At 39.3% G+C, this 16,041-nt stretch overlaps 1 protein-coding gene across 7 annotated transcripts in view; it reads left to right on the forward strand.

Moving 5' to 3' along the window:
• LTBP1 (latent transforming growth factor beta binding protein 1) overlaps positions 1-16,041 on the forward strand; it is a 429,217-nt gene that overhangs the window by 303,062 nt on the left and 110,114 nt on the right. For all 7 annotated transcript variants that reach the window (XM_082641886.1, XM_082641887.1, XM_082641888.1 and 4 more), the window contains 4 exons: positions 846-971; positions 2,182-2,307; positions 2,710-2,832; positions 6,320-6,439. In XM_082641886.1, the coding sequence (XP_082498012.1) occupies positions 846-971; positions 2,182-2,307; positions 2,710-2,832; positions 6,320-6,439 (495 nt within the window). The remainder of the gene's footprint in view (positions 1-845; positions 972-2,181; positions 2,308-2,709; positions 2,833-6,319; positions 6,440-16,041) is intronic.

The raw sequence follows: 16,041 nt of genomic DNA on the forward strand, positions 1-16,041 counted from the left end.
TCTTACAAAGATCATTGAAATCAACAGACTGTCTTGGAGTAATTCATCTCAGGTCACCTTTGAGTCCTCAGGTCCTCTTGGTAATAAAACACGCTGTGATGGCCTTCACCCACTGGGAGCTCCTCTCACCTTGCCTTGACCACAGCCTTGTCTGTGAGTGGAGTGAGGACTCGGGGCTCATTTTCTCAGGCTTCATAGAAGAAGCCAGTCTCACGCAGGAATCAGGAGGAGAGTGAGGGAGGAATTGAGCAGAGAAGATTTGGAAGAAGATTCTACACTAGTATAAATAAAATATGCTCCTGTTGAAATTGGCAAATTAAGAGTAAGTTACATCCAGAAGTTCTGCTTTGACTAGAAGTGGTAAATCTTTCTGGAGAATTAATGAGAAATTTGGAAGGAGATTGAATATAGTTTTTGGAACTTGAATTTGGCCTGCTAACAAATAGAAAGTTACCATCTATTTCTTATCAGGAGAAATCATGTGATTAGTCCATCATTCAAAATGAACTGGAGTGGATAGAAACTCATTGATGGGCCATCTTGGAAATTCAGAATTGACTATAACGTTTAACATGGCCTCTCTCTGAATTTCCACCGTCTCCAGTTCATCTTAGAAGTTGTTTCATTAAGAATTATTGATGACCTTGGTTGGGACTAACTGATCAATAATGAAATGATGATCATCGGTAATCAAGTGAATTTATACTTGATTTTAGAGTATAAAACTTTGTTTTCTAATTGCATACTTGGCAATAAGGTAATCAGGAAACACAAGTAATGGTTTGCAAGTAGCAATGGAATCTTTGTTTATATCTGTTTTTCCCTACATTTTTTTATTTTTAAAGAAATCAATGAATGTACTGTGAACCCTGATATCTGTGGAGCAGGACACTGCATTAACCTACCGGTGAGGTATACCTGTATATGCTATGATGGCTACAAGTTCAGTGAGCAACAGAGGAAATGTGTTGGTAAGAAGAGACACTTTTGGTAGATGAAATTATTAAATATCAAATATTTGCACATAAAGAACATTTTTTACCATGGGGAAAATGTTATTGTGTTTAATTTTTTAAAAATTTTATCCCTGAGCTAAAGGTACTCAAAAAGAGGTTCAGTAAACTCCTAGGAGGCTCTTACCACTTGGTTCAGTGCTACCTACCTTGCCAAGTGTAATACAATTACATAAAGGTGGAATAATTTCCCAAAGCTTTTCAGGTAAAGAATATAAAATTAAGAGCTCTAGAAATAGCTATCTACAAACATATTTAGCAAAACAAATGAATATATTCTGCAGTAAAGAATTATGTTCATCTAAGTTCATAAAATTTGATTTTTAAAAGGGATTTCTATATTGAAAATCAATATATGCTGACACAAAACTGTTAATGAATCTATAAAGTAGGGATCTCATATATGCTTCTTTGGGGAAAAAAATGAATCTCAAAAAGGGGTGTAATAGTGTTAAGTCATTTTAATGTGTTAACACTAAATTTAATACCCTTTTTTTAGAAAAAGAAAATTCAGCACTAAGATTTATAAGGCAAATATAGAGCAACAAAGGCATATACCTAATTAAACCCATTTTAATATGCTGAATGCCATTATGCAGATGTGACTTTTGCTGTTTTGTTTTGCATACATATGTGGGGTGAGGTGTGAGGGGAACATCCACCTGCTCCATAACATGGCTATTACTCTTGAATTTGTATACATTAGATGTATTATGTTTAGAACCCCAGCATATAAAGTTGAAAAGGGCAGTCGGTCGAGATGATTCAGTCTCACTTTACCCAAGTGCACAGTGAAAGGGTGCCTGTCCCAACATTTCTGACTGTCTCTGCTGAGCTGGCCTGGGAGTTGCACAGTGAATTCCAGTGCTTACATGACTCCAGTTATCAGGCAGGTCCTTTTGTGGTGACCTGAAATCTTTCTCTTTGAAACACCTATGTCATGGTTGTAGCTTGAGCTTTCAAAGCAGTACACCATATGTGTATTCCCTTTTCCCAGTAACAGCCCTTCAGGTATTCAGGAAGACCGATCGTGTCTCCTTTTACTGTTTTCCTCACTTATAAAGGTTTGTGGGACACAGGGGATGGTGTGCTGGTATTTCATGAACAGAGAGACTGAGAATTTCATGCTAGACTACACTAATCCTTTTATCTGTCTTTTTGTTAACAGATATTGATGAATGCGCTCAGGCCCAACACCTCTGCTCCCAGGGACGCTGTGAAAACACTGAGGGAAGTTTCTTGTGTATTTGCCCAGCGGGATTCATGGCCAGTGAGGAGGGTACTAACTGCATAGGTAATGACAGTGTTCTTTCTGACGCGTAAATTCCCGCATGTGGGTTTCTAGCTCCCCTAAGATTCCATCAGTCCAGGGCTTATTCAGACAACCCCAAATTTATTGTTAAACCCCTGTTACAACATAGTTATCTGCTAGATACTGGAAGATTAAAAAATGGATTTTTTTCCCCAACAGTTTTGAATGAATAGTGTCAAATGTCTGCAAAAACCAGAGGCGTTAAATGTTTCTTTTGGATTCAAGTAAATCAAAACCACTCAATTTTTTTGGAACAAACCAAAGAGATGATAGATAGTAGGAATCAGTTACTTCATTCTTAACATCGAACTAACCTGGGAGATGGGAGAGGTTTGGAATTATGTTTTGGGAAATAAACCCGACAACGTTTTCTGCTTTGAGTAGATGTTGATGAGTGCCTGAGGCCAGACGTCTGTGGGGAAGGGCACTGCGTCAATACCGTGGGGGCCTTCCGGTGTGAATACTGCGACAGCGGGTACCGCATGACCCCCGGAGGCCATTGCGAGGGTGAGTCTGCTGAGAGGATGGGGAGCCTGCGCCCCTTTGAAGTGCTGAGTGCACGTGACCATGAAATGCAGGGCTGGGTCCAGAACCCAGGGCTGGCGGGCACCTGGCCTGGTACGAATTTTCCTTCACCACCGATCTGTGCAGGATACCAGCTCATCCAAGCTCTTGCTGCCTTCTGGGATCACAGCCCCTTTGCCTTACTTCAGTGGCTCTGTCTGGGTCATTTTCCACCTTCATATGTTCTTTATTACTCACTTCAGTATCTGCCTTCTCTGGTATGTGGAGTGAAATCACTTTAGAACAATTAACTGCAGAGGATTTTAGTACAGACCCAGACTTAATTATAGTGTCTGCATCATTCATCTGGGGGCACGGTGCAGGTGTCACCAGTGTGGACTTTTTGTTTTCGACCTTTTCTCCCTGTTCTATTCCTTTGTCTCAGCTTCTTTCTTTCGCATGTGTTCTGGGACTTGCTTGCAGACTGTCTACAGAAGTGCTGTCTGACCAACTCCAAGTCAGATTCCAGCTGTGCTAGATAAAATGTCTTTCGTATCGACCCCAGCAATGGATTTGCTCTCGTAAAAATGTTTTGAAAAGTTTTTAACTTTTCAAAATTAAAATGATTAACCATTGAATATTTCTGCTCGTGCTTGTGTCCAAGTCACACAGGTACTTTTTGAAACCACCATGGTATGCTTTGAATAATTATTTTCGTGAAGAAATATGTTGAACCTCTGCTTAAATCTTGCCAAAGAAATGTGAGGGCAAAGGAGCAGGGGTCTCTGGGCACGTTTTTGAGGAGCCTGTCTGTAGGGATGGTGCTGGTTCTGTGGGGTTCCCTGCCTGGCTGCCTGACATTGAGCCTCTTTTCAGACGTGGCTGGGCCTCCAGCACTCGGGAGGGATAGGCCGGTTGGGGCAGGCTGCTCTCAGCTGTCTCTTGGCTCCTACATGTTGGTTTTCTTCACAGTTCTAATGACCGGGTCTGGAGGGGGAGCCCATTAGACAGTTTTTTGGCAGCCTGCACCTGCCTTTTCTTGCTGGCCCCTTGCCTCAGCCCCTGAGTTATCTGGAGAGAAGTGGGGAGCGTTTTATGTTACTGCCTCTCTGATCAGCTCCCATTGGAACAGAGATATGAACTCTTCTTCTGACGGCTGAGGGCCCTGGGACAGCACAGGTGTGAAGTGTCCCTACTCTCCTCTTACGGGGGACTCTCCCTCTGCTTTGGAGGTAGCTTGAGGATGGGGAGATCAGAGACCCCCACACTCAGTAACTGTCTAACTTGGAGCCAGGTACGCAGCCCCTTCAAAACTTAGTTCTTCCTCTGTAAAATGGGAACCATGCAGTGAACTTTCAGGCTTGTGCAAGTAAATAGGTGTTGCAGAATGTGGTATGGTGCCTGTCACCTTGTTACTTCTCAAGAAGTGTTAGTTTCCTTAAACTTCCCCTTTCCCTGACTCGTTTTGTTTTTGCACAGGTCTTCTCAGAACATCTATAATTGTGGGAATGTTTTATTAAAAAAAAAAAGGCGTCGGTATGCCTGACAAGCATTTATTTGCAAAGCAATGCTCCTCCAGAAGGTCAAATATGGATCCTCAAGTTCTATACACAGACTCAGGACAGGAAGATAAGCTATTTAAGGAATTACTAGAGCATAAGGATGGACAGTAGAAAGGAATAGAAAAGAAATTTGAAGATAAAGGAAATAAATGGAAAGCAGTTAGGAGACTATTCAGTGTATAGAAATTATTTAACAGAAATATCACCAGCATTCCCTGAGTAAATAATTATTTAATTCTATCCCCATGAAAAGGCTTGAAATGAAGGAGTCAAATAATGTAGCTGTTTTCTAATTTCATCATGGACCAGAACCAAAGGTCCCCGGGCTTCTGGCTCACTGAAGATTTTCTCAGCTGTCACTGACAAAGTTGCTTTCAAACAGCGCCAGTCTCCAAGGAGTCTATTGTAGTTTACAGACGTTATCTCATGCATCCTTACTTTATTCTGTGAAGGTATTACCAGGCCGGTAGTCCCTCATTTACAGATGAGGGAACAAGCAAACAGAGGTGAGAGCAACAGGAAATGCAGGGATATTGTCGTGTGTTTCTCAGCGTTGTACCTTATTTATCAAACCAGCCTATCTCAATGACCCTCTGTGACTTAGCAGTTGTAGTTCCATTTTTTAAAGTATCCCATCCAGAGAAGGATATAATGCTGTTTGGAAAATGAAACTGGCAAGCATCATCTTTTTGTAGAACAAGAAGTCCCAGAACATCTGACCTAAAAAAAAAAAAACACTGTCATTGTCTATTGGCAAGAATTTTTCGCTGATAGGAAAAAAAAAAAAATTACAACACTGACCTGGTGCTTATTCTATTAATAACATCTTTTACCTTAAGCATCTTTTCACACATGTCTAGTGATATATAATGAGAGATGATTTTTGAGAATTTATCAGAATGATGACCTCAAATACCCATGTATGTTCAGTGTATTTGTTATATATTTCTTTCACTTTTTAGCTTATGTCCTGAAAAATCTGTTTACATTTCAGGTATGATTAGAGGTCCTATATACATCTCATATTGAGACACTTAGACATTGAATCCACTCACTTGAATTCAAAACTCAACTCCAGAAAAACACCTATTTTTGTTGGGGTTGGTACCCAAGGTGTTACTACTCATTTTAAACTATTGAACCATCTCCTATATGTTACTTTTCCTCCATTTTATTGTTTTACTATTCTTGAAAAAGCCTGAAGCTCTTGTATCTCTGCCACAGTTCCATCCGTATTTAAGGTGTTTTTTTTCTCCTCACATTGAAAAGAACAAGGATTAATAACTTTCATTAGCTGTGAATGTAAAAAGTAAGGTGTATTTTAAACCAGAATGTATTACCCTATGATCATTCACTGTATTTTCTGGAAAATCTTGGAAGTATCTGATGAGTTCATTCTCTTCTAATATTCTTTTTCCACCTCCAAGGAATTCCTATTATATGCAATGTTTTAAATTATTCAAACCTAGGATGTTTTGGGGGCCATGAAGCCAAAGCAAGGATTTCCCTAGGGCATCCAGTGTCTGCAGAGAGAACCTCTAGCCAGGTGGATAAATGGCTTCCTCACTCTCACGTCCATTTCTTGTATTTCTTTCTGGCAAGCCATGCTATTACTTGAAAGGTTTGATGTCCAGAAAGTGGCCCCAGAGAACTGCCAATTCCCAGAGTGGAGAGGTCTGGGCCTGCCAGTTGGAGAATTGGGGCCAAGTTCTTCCTTGGAACATGTGTAAATATTTCAGTCAAGGTATACTTGGCCATGCATTCTCACTGTGTGTTTAAGTACAGACCCAGTGTGTCACTTTTTCAGTTACTGTTTTCCTCACCAAAATGTAGATAAAACATGCCTCTTTTCCCCTTCATCATACGAGTCAGTTTGTGTTTTAGTATTCTGATAAAATGTCTGTGACCTAGCTTTTCGATTTTTTCAGATGTTGATGAATGTTTGACTCCAAGTACTTGTCCAGATGAGCAGTGTGTAAATTCTCCTGGATCTTACCAGTGTGTTCCCTGCACGGAAGGGTTCCGAGGCTGGAATGGGCAGTGTCTTGGTAGGTACTAGAGTGTTATCATAGTTGTGTTTCATCTGTCTGGCCCGTTTTCTGACAGAGTGGTATAATGCCTCTTTCAAAGTGGAAAAAGAAAAAAAGGGATGTAACAAACTCATGCCATTCAGAGAAAAGTTCTAAGTAACTTTTAACCATGAAGAAAGTAAGAAATTCAGTTGACAGGAAGGAAGTGAGATTTTACATGGGACAGATAATTCTGATTGAAACAAATTGTTAGCCCTGGTGTGATTAATACCCAAAACCAAATAAAATAATCAGTGCCACAGAGAGAGAGAAGTGGAAAGCAAAATGCTTAAAACGAGAGAAAAGGCATGAGAAGCTACCACAGACTCATAGAATCAGGAAATATACCAGACTTGCAGCAGAAGTTGCAAATGTAGAAAGAGAAATCTGGATTGATTGCCCATGCCCCTTATATTCATTCATTCATTCATTCATTCAAGTATTTAACAAATATGGAGTGCCTACTTTAGGCACTGAGGAAGATAAGTGATGAATCTGCTTTGGTCCCAATTACCTGTGCTCTAGTTAGCTTTCCCTGTTAATGGTTTTCCTTCGTGTTTCTGATCTTTTTCTGCTCCGTGCCACATCCTGACAATGTGAGTTAAACTTTTCCATCCTTCCTTTCTTCTTTCCTGTCTTCCACAAATGCAGTAGAACTCACTATCTATACCCAGAGTTGTACTCAGTGCTGGGATATACTGAGGGACCAAAAGAGTACCTTCTTCATGGAACTTACTATCTAGTTGAGGAGACAGATACTCAGCCAGACATCTCATAAGTAAATGCAAATGTACAAATGAGCCAAGTGTTAGGAAGGAGGGTTCTCTGATGTTACAAGAGCATGTGACAAAATGAGTTGCCTCAAGGAAAATTCTTGAGTTAAGCTTTGGCCGGGGGTTTGACTGGGGTAGGGGATGGGAGGGAGATCATTTTGGACATTTGACATGTGCAGGGGGCTCGTGGAAGGAGGAAGCAGGTCATGTTCCAGAAGCTGAAAGGCTAGTGTGCTGAAGGCCAGAGTACAAGGGAAGATTTGATGCAGGGTGAGGGGGCAGACCATGCCAGACCCTGTTGGTCCTACAAAAAGAAGTTGGTCTTTATTCTTACATCTCTGGGAAGACGCGTGGGTATTCTGGTGGAGGTGGGATAGGTAGGCTTGGTGGAAGCACTCCCAATTTTGAAGCTTTGGACTCATCACCTGGCAGCATGAGCTAAGCCTCTACCAGTTTCAGGTGGTCCCCTGCCCTGAATCTCATGCCCATCCCCAAGGGTATCTGTCAGTGGAATTGTGAGGTGCTGATCTTCGGGGAGAAGAAATTTTTTTGTTTTCATAGGCATTTGTTTATGTAATTGGTGTCGGTCAGAATGTGCATTTGGTTTTAATTTTTCCATTTGGCATACATTTCATAGTTGCCTATCAAGGTTCCATTCTTGTACTCGTTTTCACATATTACTGCATATTGAAATCCAAGAGCAGAGCCTGAACTTTACCTTAACTAACAAAAATTCATAATCGTGGTATAAACACAGCCCTGATTCATGAATTTACTAATGCAACATGACTGACCAAATGGGAAAGTGATGCTCTTCAATGTAAATGCATGGATCTAGGTTGGGGAATAATAATAAATGAGTTCTTACACCTAGATGTGCGTAATCAATCTGATTGTGACCACGCTGCTCCAGTTGAGTGACAGACACAGAGCACCTCATTTAGCAACGATGTCACGTTGCCAGCCAGATTAGTAGAATCATAAGCAGAACTATTAGGTCACCATGTTACTCACCCCAAGTCACATACTTGGCCACTTGGCCAAGCAATAACTTTCGGTTTTGCATTGCTAACTAAGGTCACACATTTCCTATTAAAAGTAGGCCGGATACTTTTCTCCTTCTGCCCTGGTTAGAGTTTTAGGTTCTACGTCATCTGTCCATCAAGCTTCTCCTCTGTGATGTAATTACAATGCCATCCATTGCTCATCTTGAACTTGCAGTTCTTGTAAATTTCTCCTGTGGGCTATTGCAGATTGTACCAACATGGATTTTTCCATCTTAGTTTTTTATGGCAGTTGAGCTTTAAATGTTAAAGTTGAGTGGGATGAAAAGCAGATATTGCAACATATACCTTTCTGCTCAGATTGAGCCAATGAATGGATTGGATTTTTCTGCAATACTCTGACAGTGCTTGTGAATACCCAGTCATATCTTTTTGGTTTTGTTCCTTTATACATTTTAGTTCTCATCTTTGTACTTCTGGTACTTTAAAATACTTTTCAGAAGGTGCAATCCTACCTAAGCTCATCTTTGAGTTGAGCTCATTGATAACACAACCTGACATATATTCATTTCTTCATTTGCCACTTTCATCATTCAACACTGTATTCATACTTTGAGCCAGGCATTTTGTTTTAGACCCTGGGAGTTGAGAGTGAACAAAATAAATTTCCTCCCTTCGTTGCACTTAGACTCTAGAGTTCACAAGTAAGAAAGTAGAGTATATGGTATGTCAGGTGTGATGAGTGCCATGAAGAAAAAAAAAAAACTGCCTAAGGGATATAGAGAGTGTTAGAGATTCTATGGAGGTCAGAGAAGGCATCAAATGATAAATGGTTTACAAAATGTTCCTTGCTAATCGACTGTTTCTGTGTCTAACAGTTAAATGTGACTAGTTTTGAGGCTTTCTCTATCCTTTTAGTGCAGACAATTCAGGGTACATTGATGAGACATTTTCCCCCAAGTTTTAATGTATGAGGGCATTAAAGACTAAAAAAATTTCCTGAATCTCATTGTTGGGAGAAAAGTCCAACACAGAGCATTTGTTAGTTGTCATCTGTAGAGATGATAATCCCTACCTCGCTGGGCTGTTCTGTAAGTCTTAGTATCCTTCCTTCTCTACCACTCTCCTCTCACAGCATATTTTAAAGCTATTATAATTAAACTTGTACAGTGTTGTACAAAATAGTACTTTCTTTGGCATTACGCTTATGGTTTTATTTTTTTTAAAACTTGTTGATCTTGATGTCCAGTTGGCTCTTTTTTCTATTAAATGGTTTCATTAAGAATTAAGAATTGCCATTTTGACCCTTATATTCTGCAGGGATTTGATGCCAGTTACACTTTCTGCTGCTTTCGCTGACTAAATGGTGAACTTGCTAAAACCGTTAATGGCCTCTTTGTATTCATGCCATGTAAACTGGATCTTACTGATTGATGCTTCTCCTTGATTTATGAATTAGAACAGAAATTGTTTGGGGCAGAAACAGGTAAAATGTCAGCAGGTGCTGTCTGGGGTTTTATACTTTTTCCTAGGGTTTAGTTCAGGGCATATGATCCTTCATTCTCAATAGTTTATTGTGCACTTTCAAACTTTCTATCCCTTAATGCTTTTTTGGCAACTCGTGTTGGCTCTTCTGTTAATGTACTGTCTTCTTTCCAATTGTGGATTTCTGTGCTCTCTTGAGAGCCACTTTCATCGTTTAACACTGTATTCCTTGGACCTCACATTCAGCCTGGAGCTGTTGCCCACACGATCCCCACCTTTTAGGACTATTTCATCACCCTGGGTTCTGGCCAGTTCCATCTGGCTGCTTTCAATCAGAACCTTTCTTGAAGGAAGCTAACGTGTCAAGTCCTCAATTTACAGGTTTCCCTTGACTCTTGAAGTACTAGCCTGATTCAGACCTGACTAGAGCCATCCCCCAAAGGAAATTCTCTAATATATGATTGTTTAAAGATGCATTTAGTAACTGTGATATAAAGATCATATTTCCCTGAATTTAGGCAGATTATGGGCTATGTGACCTCTCTGAAGCTTGGTTTCAATATCTGTAACGTGTATTGAAATACTTTCTTCATGGGGTTTATTGTTAGAATTAAATGTGATATAAAGCACTGAGTAAGGTGTCTGACACAGGTAGGACCCAAGAAATGTTATAATCCTTCTTCCCCCAACCCTATTACCTCCATTTTATTTCCCTTGTCCTGAAATAGAAGAAATGCAATAGTAACTGATACCTGTTAAAGTAAATTATATGTCAGATTTTTATGGATAACTGTCTTCTCTTTGGCTTTCTTTAAGCTCATTTCATATAGTTTTTAACTGTCATAGGAGCTTTCTCTTTTGAATTTAAGTTATCTCAATCTTACAGTTTCCTTTCAACTTCTGAGCATTTTTGTTTTGCTGGAATATACCTCTTGAGAATCATAATACTTCTCTGCAGGGTCATCCCTAACAAATGTTTTCGCTTCTACAGTACTGCCATCCTCTTTCTTTTGCTTCACTTTCTTTGCTCACCTTCACAATATCTACACAATAGACACAATATGTAATATCTGTCACCTGGTAGATGTGCGCAGCTAGCCTTTTTTGAGTTTATTGCCTTGCTTTATAGTTGAGTCTGACAAACCATGTGATACGGGGACACAAATTTCTGAGATTTTAATCAAAGTGATCCTTCTTTGCTGGCCGTAATTAAGTTAATGATGACTTTGTGACTCCCATTTGAGTGTTCTAAATGTAGTAGGTCTTTGGTATTTGAAGAACTTAGTACTGTTCAATCCACTTGACAACTGGTTAGCCACAGTCTTAACCAAAACCAGGTGCAGAAAACTTGCAGGATAAACGTGGAGAGCTCCTTGTTCTAGGAGTTCTTTTCACCTTAGGATTTCTTTTCAGATTTTAAGACTCATTGTTAACCTTTATGGAATATATGAAAATTCATAAATGTAAATAAAATGGAAGACTTTAGTCCTACAATTATTCTTTTTATGTAAGATGGCAGCTGAGCTCAAGGTCTACCTTTTGTGGATATTATAAAATGTACAAACATCAGCCTTCTCCCTAAATCATTATATGCTAAAGGAATCTTCTAGTCAGTCAGTAAGTAGTTATTGAGCGCCTACCTATGTGTATGTCTGCTAGATGCCAGAGAAGATTTGAAGTTGTAAAGAAGCAAAACAAAACAGTGTAGAACGGTATAAGGGCCTGGGGGTGGGGGAATTGGGGAGATGTTATTAGAGGATAACACACATTTGCAACTAGTAGGTAAGCCCTGGAGATGTAGTGCACAGCTCAGTGATTGTAGTCAACAATACTGTATTATAAACCTCAACGTTGCGAAGAGACTGGATATTAATTGTCCTCACCAGGAAAGAAATAATAATCGTGAGACATGATAGATGTGTTAGGAATGCTATACAGTATTGATCATTTTGCAATATGTGTATCAAACCACCCCTTAAACTTGCACAACGTTACGTTTTATTGAAGTATAGTTGATTTGCAATATTGTATTAGTTTCAGGTGACAACGTAATGATTCAACATTTTTATAGATTATGCTCCATTTAAAGGTTTTACAAAATAATGGCTGTATTTCCCTGTGCTGCACATTACCTCCTTGTTGCTTAACTTACATAATGTTATAATGTCAATTATATCTCATCGAAAAAAAACAAACTACTTCTGAAGGCAGGAAATATACCTGTGTGGGAATACTAGTTATTGTAATAACAAACAATTTCTCGTTATATAGTTTACAGTATACCTGTAGTACAGATATAGAAATATTTTCCCAAATAGGTTAATGGGCTTGCTCCTGGTCATAGGTAATAAATGGCAGAGCTGGGGCATGATCCCAGGTCTCTTAGCTTCAAAGCTAGTATTGTTTTGTTTTATATAATGTCTCATATACCTCTCATGTACACTCAAGACAATTAGAGGACAAAACAATATAATTAAGATAATAAGGAAAATAAAAGTTCATAGAATGGAAAGATCCATGTGGACTGGAATCGTCCTTTACAAGCAGCAATAGTTCTGGCTCAGGGGTTCTAGAGTCTGAGATGGCAGGCCTATCCATAGGTAGCCCAGTTGAGATTTTCTGAAAGACACAATGTTCTTTTAGAAAGGTGAGGTAGAAAGTTAGTGATCTGCTCAGATTAGCGGGTTGATTTTCTGAGGTCATCTTTGGATCTTCATCTGCGATGTACATAGCATTGGCTGTTTTCCAATTCTGAAAAGCAGTGATGAGTCTTTCAGGAACATACAACCTATTTCTGTAGGCAGCTCTGCTACTGCATATTTTTAACTTCGTCAGAATTGAGAGAGGGGGTGATATCCCGAGGATTCACTATACCTCAAGTGCAGGTGAGGTGATTTCATTGCATTGGCCTAATCAGCGTCTGTGTCTCATTTTGCCATGCTTCCTTTTTTTTTTTTTTTTTAAACATCTTTTTTGGAGTATAATTGCTTTACAATGGTGTGTTACTTTCTGCTTTATAATAAACTGAATCAGTTATACATATACATATATCCCCAAATCTCCTCCCTCTTGCGTCTCCCTCCCACCCTCCCTATCCCACCCCTCTAGATGGTCACAAATCACCGAGCTGATCTCCCTGCGCTATGTGGCTGCTTCCCACTAGCTATCTATTTTATGTTTGGTAGTGTATATATGTCCATGCCACTCTCTCACTTTGTCCCAGTTTACCCTTCCCCCTCCCCGTGTCCTCAAGTCCATTCTCTACGTCTGCTCTTTATTCCTGTCTCGCCCCTAGGTTCTTCATGACCATTTTTTTTTTTTTAGATTCCATATATATGTGTTAGCATACGGGATTTGCTTTTCTCTTTCTGAGTTACTTCACTCTGTATGATAGACTCTAGGTCTATCCACCTCACTACAAATAACTCAATTTCGTTTCTTTTTATGGCTGAGTAATATTCCATTGTATATATGTGCCACATCTTCTTTATCCATTCATCTGTCGATGGACACTTAGGTTGCTTCCATGTCCTGGCTATTGTAAATAGAGCTGCAATGAACATTGTGGTACATGCCTCTTTTTGAATTATGGTTTTCTCGGGGTATATGCCCAGTAGTGGGATTGCTGGGTCGTATGGTAGTTCTCCTTTTAGTTTTTTAAGGAACCTCCATACTGTTCTCCATAGTGGCTGTATCCATTTACATTCCCACCAACAGTGCAAGAGGGTTCCCTTTTCTTCACACCCTCTCCAGCATTTATTGTTTGTAGATTTTTTGATGATGGCCATTCTGACTGGTGTGAGGTGATACCTCATTGTAGTTTTGATTTGCATTTCTCTAATGATTAGTGATATTGAGCATCCTTTCATGTGTTTGTTGGCAATCTGTATATCTTCTTGGAGGAATGTCTCTTTAGGTCTTCTGCCCATTTTTGGACTGGGTTGTTTGTTTTTTTAATATTGAGCTACATGAGCTGCTTGTAAATTTGGGAGATTAATCCCTTGTAGTTGCTTCATTTGCAAATATTTTCTCCCATTCTGAGGGTTGTCTTTTCGTCTTGTTTATGGTTTCCTTTGCTGTGCAAAAGCTTTTAAGTTTCATTAGGTCCCATTTGTTTATTTTTGTTTTTATTTCCATTTCTCTAGAAGGTGGGTCAAAAAGGACCTGGCTGTGATTTATCTCGTAGAGTGTTTTGCCTATGTTTTCCTCCAAGAGTTTGATAGTGTCTGGCCTTACATTTAGGTCTTTGATCCATTTTGAGTTTATTTTTGTGTATGCTGTTAGAGAGTGTTCTAATTTCATTCTTTTACATGTAGCTGTCCAATTTTCCCATCACCACTTATTGAAGAGACTGTCTTTTCTCCATTGTATATTCTTGAATCCTTTATCAAAGGTAAGGTGGGGGCTTCCCTGGTGGCACAGTGGTTGAGAGTCCGCCTGCCGATGCAGGGGACATGGGTTTGTGCCCCGGTCCGGGAGAATCCCACATGCCACGGGGCGGCTGGGCCTGTGAGCCATGGCCGCAGGGCCTGCGTGTCCGGAGCCTGTGCTCCGCAATGGGAGAGGCCACAACAATGAGAGGCCCACGTACCAAAAAAAAAAATAAAAATAAAGGTAAGCTGACCATATGTGCATGGGTTTATCTCTGGGCTTTCCATCCTGTTCGATTGATCTATATTTCTGTTTTTGTGCCAGTACCATACTGTCTTGATTACTGTAGATTTGTAGCATAGTCTGAAGTCAGGGAGCCTGATACCTCCAGCTCCGTTTTTCTTTCTCAAGATTGCTTTGGCTATTCGGAGTCTTTTGTGTTTCCATACAAATTGTGGAAGTTTTTGTTCTAGTTCTGTGAAAAATGCCAGTGGTAGTTTGATAGGGATTGCATTAAATCTGTAGATTCCTTTGGGTAGTAGAGTCATTTTCATAATGTTGATTCTTCCAATCCAAGAACATGGTATATCTCTCCATCTGTTTGTGTCATCTTTAATTTCTTTCATCAGTGTCTTACAGTTTTCTGCATACAGGTCTTTTGTCTCCTTAGATAGGTTTATTCTGAGGTATTTTATTCTTTTTGTTGCAGTGGTAAATAGGAGTGTTCCCTTAATTTCTCTTTCAGATTTTTCATCATTAGTGTATAGGAATGCAAGAGATTTCTGTGCATTAATTTTGTATCCTGTTACTTTACCACATTCATTGGTTAGCTCTAGTAGTTTTCTGGTAGCATCTTTAGGATTCTCTATGTATAGTCTCATGTCATCTGCAAACAGTGACACCTTTACTTCTACTTTTCTGATTTGGATTCCTTTTATTTCTTTTTCTTCTCTGATTTGCTGTGGCTAAAACTTCCAAAAGTATGTTGAATAATAGTTGTGACAGTAGGCAACCTTGTCTTGTTCCTGATCTTAGAGGAAATGGTTTCAGTTTTTCACCATTGACAACGATGTTGCCTATGGGTTTGTCATATATGGCCTTTATTATGTTGAGGTAAGTTCCCTCTAGGCCTACTTTCTGAAGGGTTTTTATCATAAATGGGTGTTGAATTTTGTCAAAAGCTTTTTTTGCACCTATTGAGATGATCATATGGTTTTATTCTTCAGTTTGTTGATATGGTGTATCAATTTGATTGATTTGCATGTAATGAAGAATCCTTGTATTCCTGGGATAAACCCCACTTGATCATGGTGTATGAACCTTTTAATGTGCTGTTGGATTTTGTTTGCTAGTATTTTGTTGAGGATTTTTGCATTCGTGTTCATCAGTGATATTGGCCTGTAGTTTTCTTTCTTTTTCACATCTTTGTCTGGTTTTGGTATCAGGGTGATGGTAGCCTCGTAAAATGAGTTTGGGAATGTTCCTCCCTCTGCTATATTTTGGAAGAGTTTGAGAAGGATAGGTGTTAGCTCTTCTCTAAATGTTTGATAGAATTCACCTGTGAGGCCATCTGGTCCTGGGCTTTTATTTGTTGGAAGATTTTTTATCACAGTTTCAATTTCAATGCTTGTGATTGGTTTGTTCATATTTTCTATTTCTTCCTGATTCAGTCTTGGCACATTGTGCATTTCTAAGAATTTGTCCATTTCTTCCAGGTTGTCCATTTTATTGGCATATAGTTGCTTGTAGTAATCTCTCATGATCCTTTGTATTTCTGCAGTGTCAGTTGTTACTTCTCCTTTTTCATTTCTAATTCTATTGTTTTGACTCTTCTCCCTTTTTTTCTTGATGAGTCTGGCTGGCTAATGGTTTATCAATTTTGTTTATCTTCTCAAAGAACCAGCTTTTAGTTTTATTGATCTTTGCTAATGTTTCCTTCATTTCTTTT

Source organism: Mesoplodon mirus (assembly GCF_964341445.2).
Source record: "Mesoplodon mirus genome assembly, chromosome: 14".
Lineage (NCBI taxonomy): Eukaryota > Metazoa > Chordata > Mammalia > Artiodactyla > Ziphiidae > Mesoplodon > Mesoplodon mirus.